The sequence below is a fragment of the Magallana gigas genome, chromosome 3, assembly GCF_963853765.1.
Source record: "Magallana gigas chromosome 3, xbMagGiga1.1, whole genome shotgun sequence".
NCBI classification, from domain to species: domain Eukaryota; kingdom Metazoa; phylum Mollusca; class Bivalvia; order Ostreida; family Ostreidae; genus Magallana; species Magallana gigas.
In genome coordinates, this window is record NC_088855.1 from 50,777,009 (window position 1) to 50,795,698 (window position 18,690).

Consider the following 18,690-nt stretch of genomic DNA (forward strand, 5'->3'; position numbering starts at 1 on the left):
ATCCTGAATATTAATGTGTCAATTGCTTAATATGTTTCTTAACTGTATGCATTACAGTATATTTATTTAACAGTATATAAGATATTTAAAACATTCAATTGAATATAAATCAAATACATCAGATTTATATACGCGGCGTTCAAATTTTCAGTCTCTTTCTATCATCTTTCACATACAATTACACTTTGCATCTTTTACAATGAAACAAATAAGAAATATAGTTTTCTGTACAATATAAATGAATTAAGTAAAACAGGCTCTTAATGTACAAGTTGAATATTTCAGGTACTTAAAATAAAAGAAAATGAATGATGATCCAAACAAACTGTCAAATCACAATTAACATATGAGAAACTGAATTTTAAAATAAACTATAGATGCAGTTTAATTATAGTTCATATCTTGGTAGCACAATTTAGACTGGGAATTTTCAGCTGTATTCTAAAATACAAAGGTAGGACAGTTTAATACCATAATGAATTTCCTCAATTCATTTTAATTGTACATATTTTTATGTAAGTGATATAAATTATAACTTTAGAGAGAGAGAGAGAGAGAGAGAGAGAGAGAGAGAGAGAGAGAGAGAGAGAGAATTAAGTAATGAAATAATTAACTTAATGAAAGCAAATAGACAGTGGTATTTCTTAATCATTCTGACTTTGAAAATACACAATATCTTTAGTTAATTAAAGTACAATTGAGTGCCTATTATTTTACCTATTTATTAAATGCATCAGCAAGACGTTCTAGAGCTTGCACCCTTCTCTCCTCAAGATTTAATCTCTCTTTGTCCAGCTCTATCCTCTCCTGGTGCATTTTCTTCAATTCACCTCTGTAATTTTCCATCCAGGCTGGCTCTTTGTCATTTTTTCTTTTCTTAGGAGTTGGTTTCTGGGGCATTGGTGTTGTGCTGGAGGTAGAAGCTGCCATAGTCAAGCTCGATGCTACCGTTACCGGTTGGACAGCAGGATCGCCGTGCAGCATTTTATCCATCTCGTCAAAATACTGTCAGGATTGGCGACTGTTTCCAGTTTTATTATTTCTTTCTTTTATAATTTTATACCTAAAAATAATATATATTTATACCTAAACATTTATATTATCATAACGGAAATTATACAGAAATTGGTTAAAGGACATGCGGTAAATAGATAACGTATGTTTATTTAGGTTCATGGAGAAATGTGTTATTAAGTCCAGTGATGAGCCTGTCGATGCCGGGTCAGAAATCTAAATAAAACGCTTCTACTGACCACGGTGCGTCAGATCATTAGTATGCACTTAATCGCATTTACTTATAAGGTCCGGAGATTGGAGGTAGTGTCCGTGCGTATAAAAGGGAGGTGCGGGGAAAGCGGCTCTCCAGTAGTCAACTGGAAGCTGTCTTTTGCCTCCTCTTTTTATACAGGTAAGATCATAGTAAGATACTTGCGCGGTTTTAATAAAAGTTAACAAAAATGATTCAGAAGGTTCAAGTAAATATAAAATCTTATTTTCAGAGTTTTTGTAATCAATGTTTATTGTTATTAATTATACATTATATTATATTGTGGAATTTGATTGGAATGTTTTATTAGTAAACTTGAATAAAAGAAGTAGTCAACTGGAAGCTGTCTTTTGCCTCCTCTTTTTATACAGGGAAAGGGCTACTCCCCAGGTTGAGGAGGAGAGAATTCTGGGTTAATTAACGTGGCACAGACAACGCCAGGTGTCTGGTCAAGGACGAATAAGATCCCGAGGATCAAATTATCGGAAATATTGTATTAAGCAAAATCCTAGTACGATATAGTGGTGGAAATCCGGTCTTCGTCCAAGCCACGGTAACGTCAATTCTTCCAGTTAGAGAACTTTGTTAATGGCCAAATTAACGCCGTTTCAAAAACTTAAAAGAGCTGTGTCAAGACTTTCGGTAACATCTGGCTCGAAATTTATTCAGCCTGATTTTGAAGATTCAGACATTGAATTTAACGCTAACACATATAGACCAGATTTCGTATCAGAATCGAGACCAGATTTTGCATCAGGATCGAGCAAGAACTATAAAAACAGTTAACACTCAGTAAAGGAACAACCTTCGACTTACTCGTTTTATATTTTGAATGTTTTGGCCTTTCACCGATTGCAAATAATTATTTGGTAAAGGTTTCTCATTTATATCGATTACCTAAGCAATTCGTATTCGACTTAATTTTGGAGGAAGGATATACACCTCTGCGATTTAGAAAAAATAAATTAAAAAAATCGGTGAGAGAACAATTAAGGTCATCTTGGTATGATCAACCTACGGATGATAGGTTTAACATTCATTGTGCTGTGTGTATGTTTGGTTGTCCAGCAACACAGCTGTGTGCAACAACCGAATGCTGTTTTGCACGGGTGCACAGGCAGTGTCTAGACAAAATTAACGCAGACACGCCGTGTGCATTCTGTGGGACGGTACCCTTCTGGCACCTTATTTATCATGTGCCAAGGCCAATGCTCAGCACAACGATTGTTTTACAAAAATCAGAGTTTTTAAAATATCATCCGGACACTGTTCAATTTCCTGACCTTGATCATTTTTATTTGGAAAATCTATTCACGGAATCTTGAGGACAAGATTTTTTTGTTAGTAGGGGGAATTTATCATAACGGAAATTATACAGAAATTGGTTAAAGGACATGCGGTAAATAGATAACGTATGTTTATTTAGGTTCATGGAGAAATGTGTTATTAAGTCCAGTGATGAGCCTGTCGATGCCGGGTCAGAAATCTAAATAAAACGCTTCTACTGACCACGGTGCGTCAGATCATTAGTATGCACTTAATCGCATTTACTTATAAGGTCCGGAGATTGGAGGTAGTGTCCGTGCGTATAAAAGGGAGGTGCGGGGAAAGCGGCTCTCCAGTAGTCAACTGGAAGCTGTCTTTTGCCTCCTCTTTTTATACAGGTAAGATCATAGTAAGATACTTGCGCGGTTTTAATAAAAGTTAACAAAAATGATTCAGAAGGTTCAAGTAAATATAATATCTTATTTTCAGAGTTTTTGTAATCAATGTTTATTGTTATTAATTATACATTATATTATATTGTGGAATTTGATTGGAATGTTTTATTAGTAAACTTGAATAAAAGAAGTAGTCCACTGGAAGCTGTCTTTTGCCTCCTCTTTTTATACAGGGAAAGGGCTACTCCCCAGGTTGAGGAGGAGAGAATTCTGGGTTAATTAACGTGGCACAGACAACGCCAGGTGTCTGGTCAAGGACGAATAAGATCCCGAGGATCAAATTATCGGAAATATTGTATTAAGCAAAATCCTAGTACGATAATATACTGTGTAAGGTAGTCAGGAAGATATAATCATTACATGGTTTGTAGTTGATTTAATATGATATATACATGTACATGGTCAATAAATTCCATATGGGGTGAGAACGAAGCTAGTAAGCTCCATATGAAATTAACCTACCATGTATAAATCATATTAGGTCAACTTCAATCCATGTAACTTATTATATACCGGTATGTGTGTGTGTGAATTGTAAATGTTGGGATTCAGCATGTCATAATTAACACTGACAGGTAGGGTAAAACCACCTATATAGCTCATGGGGAAAATATCAGACTAATATTTGAGCCATAAATAATGATCTTGGCTTTTACTTTTGACATAAAGCCATGATAGGCTTTGAGTCTTTGTATGTGTGCAATTTGAAAAATAAATCTAATTAACACTTAATGAAACAAGACCCTAAATGATTAGATAGCATAAGGACAGGATATGGCCTGGACAGAGCAATGATCATATGCTCCCCTGCCTTAAAACTTTTTTCAAGGTGCATTGCAATATATTCAACTGTAAACCTCATTTTCAATGATCTGAATTTCCGGTAGCATACATCTCCACTGAAATGATATCCTTTGTTGCAAATTTCCTCCGAAATCCTCTTCCATGCCTGTTTTTGTGTTATTATGTTTGACGAAAACATACCCGAAAACTCGGTCTTTAAACTTATTAATAAAAGCACTGCCTCATGGCTCCATTTTGGATCTAAAAAAGGAATTGTGTGCAATTAATTCAAAATTAAGCTTATTGATCTTTCAGAATAATTTATTATATTGCTTTTCAAACTAGATTAAAATAATTCTTAATACTAAAATCAATACCGGGTATTATTATCATTCATTTATTGACAAATACCATCATCTTTCAATATTTCTTTTCCCAAATATAATAACTTGTGAAAATTAGACGACAAATTTATTTATTGACTAATATCCAAAAGAATACTTAAATAAATATTAATATTTTTCAATCACTTCAACTCAAACAAAGAGAAAATTAAATACAAATCAAAGTCAAAAGATTTTTATTATTAAAAAGAAATCATTATATAGACCAAAAAGTGAACAACCTCCAGGTTTCTCAGATCCTTCTGGTGGCTGTGCTGTTGAAAAGAGTGTTTATAATTCATTCACATTAGTCATAGTGTATTTGGTTAAAAGAAAATGAAAAAAAGTGAGCTACTTCCCATGCAATTATTACTTGACAATTACATAATTATATAATGAATTGCTGGTTATGAAGGTATGCATTTAATACATGTACCTGGTACACAAAATATAATTCAACTTTTAAAAAAGGATCACCCTCAAATAATCATCATAATTATTTATCAAAACTTTCTAAAAATACATGTATAATATGTACATCTTTAATAACAACAAAATTTTAAGTTTACTTTATATCAATCATTTTCCACTACCTAATCTATCACAGTCCCGTGCAATCCAATTAACATTCATAAATTTGTTTGCAGTTAACTTTTTCTTTTAAAAATATCTCCTTGCTTTTCAGCTAACACTTCATCTTGGTTGTGGTCATTTACAGAGGATTCTGAAAAATGATCTGATATTTCAAAGGGATATGATCACATTTTTAGCTAAAAAAAAATGACAATGGGCTACAATTTTTTTTTTCAGCTACAAGCGATATACAATGCAGAATTTTTCTGCAAAGCATTTTAAACTTGTTTATAATCATAAAATAATTAAGAAAATTTGTAGCTCAAATTATGACCATATATGCCTCTTTAAAGCAAATGACTAGCTGTAAAATGTCTTAATAATAATAAAAAAATATAACAGTAATATATTCAGCTAGTATAAATAAAAGATGATAAATAAGAGTTATTTCATTAAAATAAATGTATTCACTGGCAAGTATCTTTTAAAAAAGAGGGGGAATCATTGTTTTTTTTCATTTTCAGTTACCAGACCAGTTATGTTTCACCTAGCATTCAAAGCAAAATTTCTAAATAAATTCAGTTTTAATTATGTTTAACAAACGATAGAAAAAAAATATTACCTTAAAATTTGGTGGAATCGAACCCACAACATAAAAACCCTACTTATGTAAGGTTACCTAATGTCTGGTGCTTTAAAAACCTCTGAGCCATTTCACACACAACAAAATAGGTTGTTTAAATATTACGAGTGCCTTGAACTTTGGCCACGAATTTACGGACGAATTATTTTTTTCAAAACTTTCAATTGCTGAGTTACAAAATGAAATTTTTATTGTATAGTGGGTCATCTCTCCACGTTTTTGTTGATTGAAATCGGTTTGTTTTCCATAAAACCTTATTTAGACTATGAGAAAAATATGGAGAAGACTCACTATAAAAAAGAAAAGACCTTGAAGTTGTAAAAAAAAAATGACACTATTGGAAGTTTTGATATACGTATTCGCCTGTTTGAGTCAACATATTCGAAGTATTAAACATATTTTAAAAAGGTTAAAAATCGAGGATATGTTAAATATTTATTGTTTTGAATATTTTTTAAAAATATCAGATTTATTGATATTTAGATTTTTCAGTATCTTTTCCGTCCGTGCATAGGTTTTACACGCCTTATCCACCCATCTTCTTACACTAAAGCTATTATCTGTCTCTATAGTTTAGTTTACTATTAAAGGGAAAACATTAAGACTTTGTAATTGAATGTTATGATTCAAAAACAGTTGTAATGGTTATTTTAAATTTTGATAGTAATAAGAAAACAGAAATATTGCTTTGTTTTTTTTTAAGTCGTACATGATGTTACACGAAGTCAAGGCGTCCATTTTTATTAGCGCAAATTTGGCAATGATAGTTGATCGCAACATACCTCGATCTATGAATATGATTTTAAACATTTCATCCAGTGGTCTTACTTTTGTTTTAATGCTCGACATGTTTTCACTGATTGACTGCGCAATAATTAGCATCATCGATGTCACATATTTGTGACCTCAAACAATCAGAGTTTTGAAATAGGGAAAAGAAAGATGTTTGCTGTGTGCTTTTTTTTAAAATTTTTTTTAAATTAAATGTGATATTTTAACATTTTTCATTTTTGGTCTTAAAATGATGTGTAGGCACGTGCCTTAAGTGCCTAACGGCAGCTACGCCACTGATATAAATCTAAATTAATCTAAAGATTTTTTATTATGAAAGACTTTTAGGCAATAGTTTTCTAAAGACACGCCAGTTTTAAAATTATATACTTTGTTAATCTGTAAAATAATCATTAATATAAGAATTCAAAACACGTTTTAGTCCATATGTAATATTAAAGGCATTCCGATATATCTAAGAAATAATTTCTTAGATATATCGGAATGCCTTTATTATTACATATACTGAGTGACCTCTTTTTGTCTTTCGATCAACATCTAATCTCAACAATTTCTTATATATAAGAGTATAATTTCTTTATGAAGTTGATATCTTGAGATTAGGTAATCGTCGGTTTGAAATCATCTATAGAGGATTTTTCTGCCTTTAAACGTTCCTTTACATATTCTCAAGTTTGGCTAGTTTACATTCTAGTGTATACATGTGGTTACTTCGTGTAAACAGACCAGTACGTGTTTATAACTTTTTCAGCAGTCCAATCGCATACTATGTGGAAAATGTTACAGCTCATTACAATAAGACTGTAAATTTTTATAACAATTAAACGAAAACTTTATAATTATGAACACACTGCATTGAAATGCTGCATTTCAATATTTCAATATTTAACGATCAAACTTCTAAATGTGTGTAAACAATACATGTACTTAAGTGACCTCTACCGGCCGCCTAAGTTTTGGGTAAATTGCCTAACTAAGCAATCTTTTACTTGCGGACTTAACTCTAAGAATGTACATAAGTTCAGGTGGTACATTGACTTCTTGGCCCAGTCTTTGATGTTATGCAGGAATAACAGCAAATTGCTCAAATAGTTCAATATGTGGGAAAACATTTGCAAGTGTTAAATATTACGTCTTTTTTTCTTTTTCAATTTCATAAATGATATTTCAGTGTAATAGGCTTTCGTAAATTTTAATCATTTGCTCGATTATAATCAACCAAGAGACAAAATCGAAAATCGTCAACTCAGGGCAAGATGGCGACTACACAACAAGGGTCTTGCACACATTCTGTATACATGTATCTTAATGATAACCTGTCACAGTCCAAACAGCCCATACAGCAAGTAGGCTATCTCACATATCACCAATCACAGCCAATGCAATATATATACAATCCGTACATGCACCGATGCAAACTCAAATGCAGCACCGACCCCAGAATGTACAGTCGAACACATCCCAGGTTACACCCCCTCCCCCGTGGGTTAGTGATATAGTTTCTCAGCTGAAAATCATGAACCAGAAATTAGACACTATTGAAACCTCACTCTTAAGCATGAAAAAAGAAAGAAAGGGTTTAAGTAACCGTGTGGTTGAAGTCGAAAAAAGCCAAGGATTCATTTCAAAATCATTGGAGGATAACAAAAAACATACTTCCAAAGCCCCCACTGAGCTTTCGGAACTGAAAATGGCATTAGAGCAGTCCCTTCATGAAAATGCACGTAGACCGGAAAGTGTCCTAGATATGCAATATAGGTCATTGCGGGAAACAACTTAGTGTTCTTCGGTATCGAAGAGGCTCAATCAGGGGAACAGGAAAATTGTGAAGGCATTATTATGTCCTTGTGTGCTTCAAAATTAGAAATCAAATCTGAAATCCTAATTGAAAGGGCTCACAGGATGATTGGGACAAAAAACAATAACAAACCTCGTCCAATTGTTGTAAAATTCAATAGATTACCACATCGGGAAATGGTCCGCAAATGTTCTTACAAGATCAACGTAAGACACGCATATATCCACTAGAGATCAGTTCCCTAAAGAAATTCAAGAACGTTGGGTTGGGAAAAATTGTTGCCAATTTATAAAAGGGACAAGGAAAGTCATTGAAGGGCTATTTTAAAGAGGTTTGCCCCTCTCTTTGTGGGTGCTATTTTATGTCACCTCTTATCTAAAAAAAATTGCATCATACATGAATTCTATTTGTATATTTATGTTAATTAACAATGCCAAATAAACCATAATTATCTAATAAATTTTAAAAAGAAAATTATATATTTACAGAGTTTATTAAGGGACTATATTTTGTGGCGGAATGTTTTCAAGAAGAAAATGAACAATTTTCATAACCCAGTAGTTTTAGAGTACTGTTACTTTAGCTAATTTTCATCGTAGATTAAATTTCCAGATAGTTTGTGTATTACGATACATTCATGTTGTCCTGAAAAACATTTTTGAACAATATTTTGATACTTCTTTTGATATATTTTGGCATATTTAGCTTCTATTTCATAGAAGTCAAGAAAAAATAATTCGAATTTTTGCCTCTAAAACTAGCTTATTTCATGTCATATCTCAATTTTTATAGGCGTGACCACTTCTTTTTCTACTTTTATATGAGACATTAAATATATGACTATTTGTATTCAAAGTTTTGGAAAAATGACATTACCTTTATTTTTTTCATTTGCGTTATAATTTAATCAATCCAAATTTTTTTAACAATCTTTACATTTGGTGTTGTATTCATTATGTACTGGCATTTGAAGCCATCAGTAAAGCAGGTTTTTTTTTAAAAATAAAACTCTGACTTGGATATTACTTTTATAATCATTACATGTGTTCAACTTCATACTGTATTGAAATCATAACTAAAGAATAGTTAAAACTATATATATTTGTTTGATTTCTTCAATTCATCAATTTTCATGCCAAGTTTAAGTAATAATTTCAGGAAAATAATCATTCCTGACATAGGTCACAAATAAAATAAATGAACATGTTACATGTGTAGGTCTCCATCTTTATATCTAAGATGTTTTTTGGATGATTGACATTACTAGTATTTCAGGTACCAACATCCTTAACGAAGGACAAATATTTCATGGACGGAAAACTTTACTCCGATGATTGTCCCGTCCAAAGGAAGTCAACGCCAACCCGACCAAAGGTATCAGGAGGAAGAGGACAAAAACATGGCTGATGGAAATAAAGGGGAATACCATAAAAAAATATATTAAAAAGTATTTTTATGAGAAACATCGATGTTCAAGCTGTTGCAATTGTTTAATAACGAAAATTTTAAAGATATTTGTAATCTGGACAAATATATTTACTATCGTATGAAATTAAGAAACGATTTCTGTAATTGGCTTTAGATGTTGTTCTTTTGATTCTTTTCCCCTTTACTTATGTCGAGTTGATATGGTATAAGTAAGTTGTTTAGATTAAAAAAAACTGTATATCATTAGAATTACGCCTTTTATGCACTTTCTGAAAGCATTTAACAATGATATTGGTCTATAATGACTCGCTTTATAAGAAACTGACCATGTTGTATAGACAAAGTGCTAATACATCAAATTTGCATATTCTACTGAAATATACTCCATATTAAAATGGATCAATTTCTTACAGGTTTAGCTTGAAGTAAAACTACCACAGAGATTCAATAATTTTTTCGACTTTGGATTTTCATTTTGTATGTCAAGATATGGCTCCGGTCACTATTTATGGGAATTATTATATCTCTTTCCAACGGATCACTCGTGTAGAACCCTGCATGATCAAACTATTCTTAAAACACCAAAAGTCTATAGATATTATTTAGAGGCTTTCATTGTTATCACAACAGGCAGGTGGACAGCAAGATAAAAAATAAAACTCAAACTAACTTTTAATGTAGATTTTGTTGGTTTCGTTTTATTTAAATTTAAAAAAACAATACAGAAGGTGGTCAATAAAAATAATCAAAAATCGTCTTAAAATCGGACGATTCAAGTTTCAGGTTTTTATATAAAAACAATATGTACTCAAAGTAAATGGCAGTTAAAACTTAATGAACTTTTATGAATAAAAATAAAACATTACACAATATCAAAAGCTGCCTTAATTAAAAATACGCGAACACATTAACATGGTCATCTTACCTTTGTTCATTTTTAAATCAGATTAATTTTGCACTGTTCTGTGTACTTGTATTTCTTATGAAGATGCATTTTTGGATCTCTACATTTTTTTGCACTTATTATATCGAGCCAGATATTTTTAATTTACATAATAGTTCATCAATGTGTATACAAATTTATATCTGAATAAAACATTGAGATCTCCAAAAAAAAAAATACAAGATGTGGTCAATAAAAAAATCAAAAATCGTCTAAAAAATCGGACGATTCAAGTTTCAGGTTTTTATATAAAAACAATGTTTATCAAAGTAAATGGCAGTTAAAACTTAATGAACTTTTATGAATAAAAATAAAACATGAACACAATATCAAAAGCTGCCTTAATTAAAAATACGCGAACACATTAACATGGTCATCTTACCTTTGTTCATTTTTAAATCAGAATAATTTTGCACTGTTCTGTGTACTTGTATTTCTTATGAAGATGCATTTTTGGATCTCTACATATTTTTGCACTTATTATATACAGCCAGATATTTTCAATTTACATAATAGTTCATCAATGTTTATACAAATTTATATCTAAATATACATTAAGATCTCAAAAAAAATACAAGAAGTGGTCAATAAAAAAATCAAAAATCGTCTAAAAAATCGGACGATTCAAGTTTCAGGTTTTTATATAAAAACAATGTGTATCAAAGTAAATGGCAGTTAAAACTTAATGAACTTTTATGCATAAAAATAAAACATGAACACAATATCAAAAGCTGCCTTAATTAAAAATACGCGAACACATTAACATGGTCATCTTACCTTTGTTCATTTTTAAATCAGAATAATTTTGCACTGTTCTGTGTACTTGTATTTCTTATGAAGATGCATTTTTGGATCTCTACATATTTTTGCACTTATTATATACAGCCAGATATTTTCAATTTACATAATAGTTCATCAATGTTTATACAAATTTATATCTAAATAAACATTAAGATCTCAAAAAAAATACAAGAAGTGGTCAATAAAAAAATCAAAAATCGTCTAAAAAATCGGACGATTCAAGTTTCGAGGTTTTTATATAAAAACAATGTGTATCAAAGTAAATGGCAGTTAAAACTTAACGAACTTTTATGAATAAAAATAAAACATGAACACAATATCAAAAGCTGCCTAATTAAAAATACGCGGACACATTAACATGGTCATCTTACCTTTGTTCATTTTTAAATCAGAATAATTTTGCACTGTTCTGTGTACTTGTATTTCTTATGAAGATGCATTTTTGGATCTCTACATATTTTTGCACTTATTATATACAGCCAGATATTTTCAATTTACATAATAGTTCATCAATATTTATACAAATTTATATCTAAATAAACATTAAGATCTTAAAAAAAGTTATTGGTGCTACACCAAATTTCACTACCGTACAGAAATTTGATGAATTTAACTTTCATTTTGTTTGTACCATGTCGTTATGTTTAATTCATAGATGCATATCTTAAATAACATTCAAACTTTCAGTTTCACTTTTTACACCAGAGCATTGCTAATCTTTCTGTCGTCATTTTAAAGGGGTTTCAGCATCCTCAATGATTCCCTCCTCATTTGGATTAGAAGATGCTACAACATATCAAAAAGAAAATACTATCTCATGTAATGTTAAAAAATAAAGTTATTGGCTTTAACATCGTTAGTCTAGCTGATATCAATTGATTATTCTCTATTACCGTTTTCAATACAATTAGAAAAGAATATTTTAGAGGAATAATAAAAGCAAAAAGGTTTATAAGTATAATGTTTTAAAACAAATATATAATAATGCACTTTTTATTGAAGAAATAAAAACTAATTGCAATCAATGAACAAATTACCCAAACTCCCCAAACAAGGCAAGTTGTTCGCCACTTGTGTAAACTTGAGAACGAAAGCAACAAGGAGTACTACAATGATGACCGCTAAAACAATACAAGCAGCTATTACTCCGCTGCATGAGGTGGACTTTCCTTCTTCTGCTGCTGAAATAAATTTTGAGCAGTTTGATTTCACAGGTTCACAAGTGAAGGATTTCATCGCTTCCGTTGTCGTTAATGCCTCTGTTGTGGTTATAATTCGCTCTTCTTTGATATAACATCCTCCATCTGAAATAAATGAAAAGAGTTGAAATAACACACCTTATTGGAACTTTTATTTTAATGTTGTTTTTTTTCATTGCAATACTAATATTTTTCAATAAAACATGACTGTATATAAGCTTTATAGTTTGATATCTTTTGTACTTATTCTGGGTTTATACATGTAATTTACACTTATGTTGGGGAAAAGAGATCTCCATTTATGTAATTCGGCGTGCAAAATGGCTTTCATACTTATTAAAGAACACAAATACTTCTATAATTTTCTTGATACAAAACTATCAACTAATTTGATCGTTTATTCATTTGCTATTTCAAACGAAAAACATAAACTAAAATTTATAAATATCAAATCTTGTATGCATAAAAATTAACAGAAATATACCATCGGATATGGAAATAGCAAACTCAAGGTCAAATATAAGGTCATGATCCGTAAATTAAAACACAGTACAATTTGGGTCTCAAATATAAGTACATGAATCTTTGTAAACTTGCATCTAATGCCACGGACCTCAGTCCACAGAACTGCCTCTGCTCTTTTGCTGCTTTGTCATATACTGACGCTTTTAAAATGTTTATCTCTTATAAAAATTAATTTTTATATTTCCACTTAACAAAAAGTAAATCTATATAAAAGTACATCTATATAACAATGGGTAAACATCAAAATTGTTGGCCCACTAGGTCAATCTCGATGGAACGACGATGACGTTATATGGGATTTAGAAAACTAAAGAATATTGTTATCAAAATTCTCAATTTAAAAAGAGTCCAAATCGAAATGAACAATCAATACAATCATACAATGGAAAAATATTTTATTCCCTTTTTGATGAAAATGTTATAATCCTGTAGCTGGTTCGATAAAGACACAGATACATATCAAAAACAATTAATTTTATTCGTATAAATACACATATCATACTTACACATAACAGACAATGGAGATCTGAATTGACCTGTTGGACAGTTTCCACGATCCCGGTTGCAGTCTTTTTCATCCATGTTTCCTTGGTATGTATTGTAATATGGACATTTCCCTTACATGGAAAAAGGTCAAAAATTTCAATTCTGTTTTACCTCGTTTGTAAAATGTAATATTTACAGAACTAGTCATTTTAAAAAATAGTTAAGAAATCGCACAGAAAGTCTAACTTGGCATATCATATCAAATGTTGTGTTGTTGATTCTATTAAACAAATTAACAATGATCATTTGTATTAATTTCTTTTGATATAGTTAAAACCTCGACTAAGTTTTAAAGAACGATTTCAAATTAAATAAACAAACTAGAAAATAACCATTTTCAAAAAATGATCCTTTTATAAATACATGTAGATAACACGAACGATTCATCTTCGTCGATTATGATGTACAGAAAATGGATTGTGCTTTTCAAAGTGAACATATAAATGTGTATGGCGACAGAATACCTGGACTGATCCATCTTGGGGGGTAGCAGCTAAGCCCCAGATCATCTTTGGAGTCTGGCAGACAATGAATTACAAGGCCTGGTCCTGTACAATTGTCGAACACCGCCACCGGTATCTCCCTCAATGTAAGGGTGGTACAAGTCTTCACGGGGGAAAAATTTGAACGTTGTGAAACTGCGAGTTGATGCAAAAGTGCCACTGTAAAAACAAACAAAAACAAGTCATTCCGAGATCAGAGATTTCGTTATATACTCTGTTTTTTGATTATTTCTGTTTAATTTTTCAATAAACTATAACAAAATACTACTAAAGTTTAGTACTGCTATATACTACTTTATCATGCCAAAAAATATCTATTAGAAAAGTGCGCTAATTGTTATTCGACGAATTCCTCGAAATCTCTCGACTTTCAGAGATTTTAAGACTTAAATGAAACAGTAATAGCTTCTATATTTGAGTTTCGTTAACGTAAACATAATAAGACTTGCAATCATTTTGAAGAAAAAATGCATGTAATAAAAATATTGTCAGTAAAAACAAATACGTAGATTGTATGACATTCACTCATCCACATTAAGAGGGCTGGTTGGTCGTGGACATTTTTAAACTATATTGATCTCCTATAATAGAAGAAGAGTTTTACATAAATCGCATCTAAAAATACTACTCATTTTGTTTTGCACAAGACATACATCTTATGACATAGATTGTTACATATATTGCAATAATGGTATGGTTCATTTACACATATAAAGTACTGACAATGTATTAATATATATGATAAATTTTTACTAACATGTGGGAAAAAAGGAGAGAAACAGAGAACTTTTCTTAATCATCATGAATTTTAAAAGCTAGCCTAAAAGTGGAGATATTTCCCAAAGTACACAGTTTTTTTTAACATTTTGAACACTTATAATAATTGTACAAAGATGTATACAGAAGTTTTACCCCAAATTGTTTCTTTTTTAAAATTTTACTCGGATGTAAAGTATATCCGATGGTTAATTTTGTTGACAATCCAGCCTCCTTCGAATGGAAAAGTGTTCTTTTCAATTTCAAAAAAGGGTACAAATCATGCACATTAGTAAATCTTATAACCGTTAGCTAAATTACAGTATCAATACAATTAGTGCTTAATATCTTAGCATGGTAATGCAATTATGTATGACATTTTTATAAGTAACATTACAGTTTCCCTATACATATACTAGCATATGTTTACAGTAATTAGTTATCACGATAGTTATGTAACAGTTAACAAAAAATAATTTCCTTTTGGGTAATCACATGTACATGTGATATTATCTACAATTTAAAAAACACTATAAGCTGTATGTTAGAAAATAATTTTTCATATTAGAATAGACCAAGATAAAGCAAATGATAATGATAAACCTTAATTTATCTGCAATGTAAAAAATAGTGCAAAAGAAATTTGGATTAGAAAAATATAGAAATATATATATACCATATCCGATTATGCATTTCGTGTAGTTCCAAATAGTAGGCAAAAACCTGGAAACAGATTGTTTTATGCTATTATAAATGTATCAAGTTATCTGCTTTGAATTGTGGAGAACTTTATCTTATTTAAACTCTTATCTTACTCTTTATTCAGGTACCAAATTAAGGTATACTAGTGAAGTTAAATTTAAGAGATCAAAATGATAAGCAATATTGACTTGGGTTGGGTTGTCTAAGTCTAATAAATAATATATTTTTCTCCTCAATTTCAAATACTTGTTTGGTTACATTATCAGTTGTGCAGACTGGTTTTTTTTGGACTTTCGGTTTCAGGATTTGAACCTAAAATGAGATATAAAATTGTTTAAATATAAATAAGACTATCGTAATACATATACATTGACGTATGTTAGTATTTATAGACAAGTTTCTATTGGTAGATAGGTATATTTCATACGTTCATGTGACTTACGTGTATTTATGCATATAAATTTAAACAAAGCCTATTTATCAGTCGATCGAGTTCTAAATGAGGAGCATGCCGGGTTAAATTGTTTGTTATACACAATCTAAATATATCTACAATATAATGTTCTCATTACTAAAAACAAACAAATATGCATACATAGAACATACGACAAAATAACCAGGGAACAGTTTTTAAATATTATTTAAATAAATAACAAAAGAAACCGAAACCTCAATGGCGTCCCTTACCCCGAGTACGATAGGACCCGGATATTTAAAATCAATAAAGTGTGTCTAAATAAAAAAAACCCTTTGTTGTAGATAGTAGATATGAGTTTTTTTTAATTTCCTGGGATAGATATAGGCTGAGCGCGTTAGCCAAAATTATTCATGACTATTTCACTTGAAATCATGCTTATGAAATAATAAATTAATTTTTTTTTCTAAGATAATTTTGCACAAGTTGCACAAGTTGTCGTTCTTCGTACACTCAAATGTCCCTAAAAATTTATGAAGGTGATGGCTTTTGTTTGAAACTTGAATAATTATATATCACAAAGGATAAACCAGCACTTTGGTCCATTTGTTGTATACACCTAACAGTCTCAATTCGACTGGTTCTTAATCAAAAGCAATACAGTCACGGTGCTTATTCAGAGGGAACAGTTGAATAATCAGTCTGTGTACCAGTGCATGAAAATACCCGAATGAATCTCTAAAAAAACCCATCGAATCCGAATTTTAAAAAAATCAATGGTTTGGATACGTACTTTTGTTTTGGAAAAGGGACAGACCCACCCCTACATGTATATTAAAATTTTACCACTAGTCCCCAAAATCAGTTTAATAGTCATTTAATAACAATAATAAAAGTCCGTAAACTCATGGCCAACATCGCATATATAGTATTTAAAGAAACCACTTAAAGTCAAGATCTAGTAAATGAAAGGTGCCTAACGGTTTATAAAATTGAATTATAAATTCTTTCATTGAGGCTTCATAACAATATGTTTGTTTGATAGGGTGTACCGGGGCTAAAATTTTTGAAAAACGCAATCAAAATCATGTTTTAAACTGTAATTTTCAGTGAAATATGAAGGAAATAAGGAACAAACAGAGTTTTGTCCATTTTTGACTAATAAAATATATCTAGAATGCCCACAGTCTCTCCAAAAACGGAATTAAACAAGCGTTTGACCTCTTTAAAATGATGTCAAATTGATCATTGGTATCGAGGTTACTTTTCCCATGATTTAACATAGAATGTCAAGATATTGTTTAATTTTCAACATAATTCCTGTAAAGCAATAAAGTACGGGAAAAAGATTCTTCAATCAATTTGGTTCTAGCACCGAAAAGACACTCTGAAGTGTCTCGGAGAAATTCGTGACTTAGTCAAACAATTTCTATAAAATTAAAATGTTTAACCCAATGAATAAAAAAATCTAAATATATGACTTCAAATTTTTTTGTACTGCATCGAATGAACTCTGGTCAATCTTGCGTAAACGTTTTACTATGGGTATCATAAGGATGATTTTTGGATGCCCCAATTATCTTTCCTATGAACTGTTTCTTTGTCCTTTACCAAAATCACAAAAAAAAAACGAAAAAAAAAAGAAAAAAAAAAGTGAAAGCTGTCAATGTGACAGCAAACCGGGTTTTCTTTTATGTGAACTGTATCCATAATCCATGTCAACCCGTATCCAGTGAAATGGAGTACCCTATATGCAACATTTTGCAAAAATGACTAGGTTCAAAAGCTGGTATTTTTTCCATAAATTATTCGAAATCAAAATCCCAGCAATATGCACACCTCTGATATATGTACAATTAATCTGCAAAAGAACAACTTCATATCTTGAAAACTGTAGGAGGAGTTATCCGTACAATGAGGGTACCCTATATGCAACATTTTGCCAAAAAAAGACTAAGTTCAAAAGCTAGTATTTTTTCGATAAATTATCGGAAATCAAAATTCTAGCAATATGCACACCTCTGATATATGTACAATTGATATGCAAAAGAACAACTTCCTATCTTGAAAACTGTAGGAGGAGTTATTCGTACAATGAGGGTACCCTTTTGGCAGCCGCCCGCCCGCCCGCCCGCCATTTTCACCATTTTAATAACCGGATTTTTCCGATGGAAAACCCGGTTTAAAAAAAAACTGGGGGAAATATTGTTATACAAGAATCTTACACTTATAATTGATATTATATTAGGAAAAAGATGGCCGACAGTTCCCATAGGAATCATCCAGCTTAATATTTCATTTTAATAAACAACTATTTCACAGCGATCGATTAGAAATTCATGAACTTGTATTTTATATATTCATAATTACACTATTACATGTATTACATGCATAAACAGTTGTCTAAACGTTTAGGGCAAAAGTTCCAAAATTATTTTGAATTATTGATAAAATTTATTGATTGGTTAATATACTGAAAATGTCATTCTTTGTACTCGAAAAAACTTGTGCTAAGTATTTTATTTATGTATTTATATCAATTTCATGGCGATCGCGAGTCTCTGCTCAATAACGCAAGATAAATGTTGCTTTCACATAGTGGAGAACACGGAGTGGCAGCAATGTGTGATATTATACAGGGCCGCAAAAAGTCAGTCCCTCTGCATATTGCGTAATGGGATCTAACAAAGGGCACATTGGGACCAGTGGTATTCTGTAGATAATATATATTGTATACTTATCTTCTCAGGTGAGATTTATAGTCTTGTTTACCCGGCCTCACAGATAATATTACCTGTAACTTGTGAGTTAGCAAACACGATCAAGACAGTTGGACAATTGATCTAAGGAAGGGAATGATTTCTCACTCGATTTGCAAGTTATTTGCTGTTTGAAATGCAGTCTTTTATGCA

The 18,690-nt window shown here is 31.0% G+C and overlaps 1 protein-coding gene and 1 long non-coding RNA gene across 5 annotated transcripts; one reads left to right on the plus strand and one right to left on the minus strand.

The window, feature by feature from the left end:
* The first annotated feature begins 1,095 nt into the window (after positions 1–1,095).
* On the plus strand, positions 1,096–2,505 carry LOC136274069 (uncharacterized). Its single transcript, XR_010712359.1, has 2 exons — positions 1,096–1,408; positions 1,639–2,505. It is a non-coding gene; the product is annotated as an uncharacterized lncRNA (long non-coding RNA).
* A 7,567-nt stretch (positions 2,506–10,072) lies between these two features.
* Positions 10,073–17,131, minus strand: LOC105322456 (uncharacterized). Of its 4 annotated transcripts, none has more exons than XM_034480742.2 (7): positions 16,051–17,131; positions 15,622–15,675; positions 15,338–15,384; positions 13,867–14,064; positions 13,363–13,473; positions 12,170–12,436; positions 10,073–11,918 (listed from the first exon to the last, which is right to left on the minus strand). In XM_034480742.2, coding segments are annotated over exons 2-7 (684 nt in total). In that variant the 5' UTR covers positions 15,624–15,675; positions 16,051–17,131; the 3' UTR covers positions 10,073–11,859. The 4 variants fall into 4 exon arrangements, with proteins under 4 accessions (XP_034336633.2, XP_034336632.2, XP_065936255.1 ...); XM_034480741.2 differs by having other exon boundaries at positions 16,033–16,079; XM_066080183.1 differs by lacking the exon at positions 16,051–17,131 and adding an exon at positions 15,806–16,026.
* Positions 17,132–18,690: the final 1,559 nt, after the last annotated feature.

Bases quoted from the DNA above. Each gene is read 5' to 3' on its own strand.
- LOC105322456 (XM_034480742.2), bottom strand. The intron at 13,474-13,866 runs GTATTCTGTCGC...TTTCCATGTAAG, and splicing joins CCCAAGATGGATCAGTCCAG to GGAAATGTCCATATTACAAT. The intron at 11,919-12,169 runs GTAATTTGTTCA...GATATGTTGTAG, and splicing joins GCCTTGTTTGGGGAGTTTGG to CATCTTCTAATCCAAATGAG.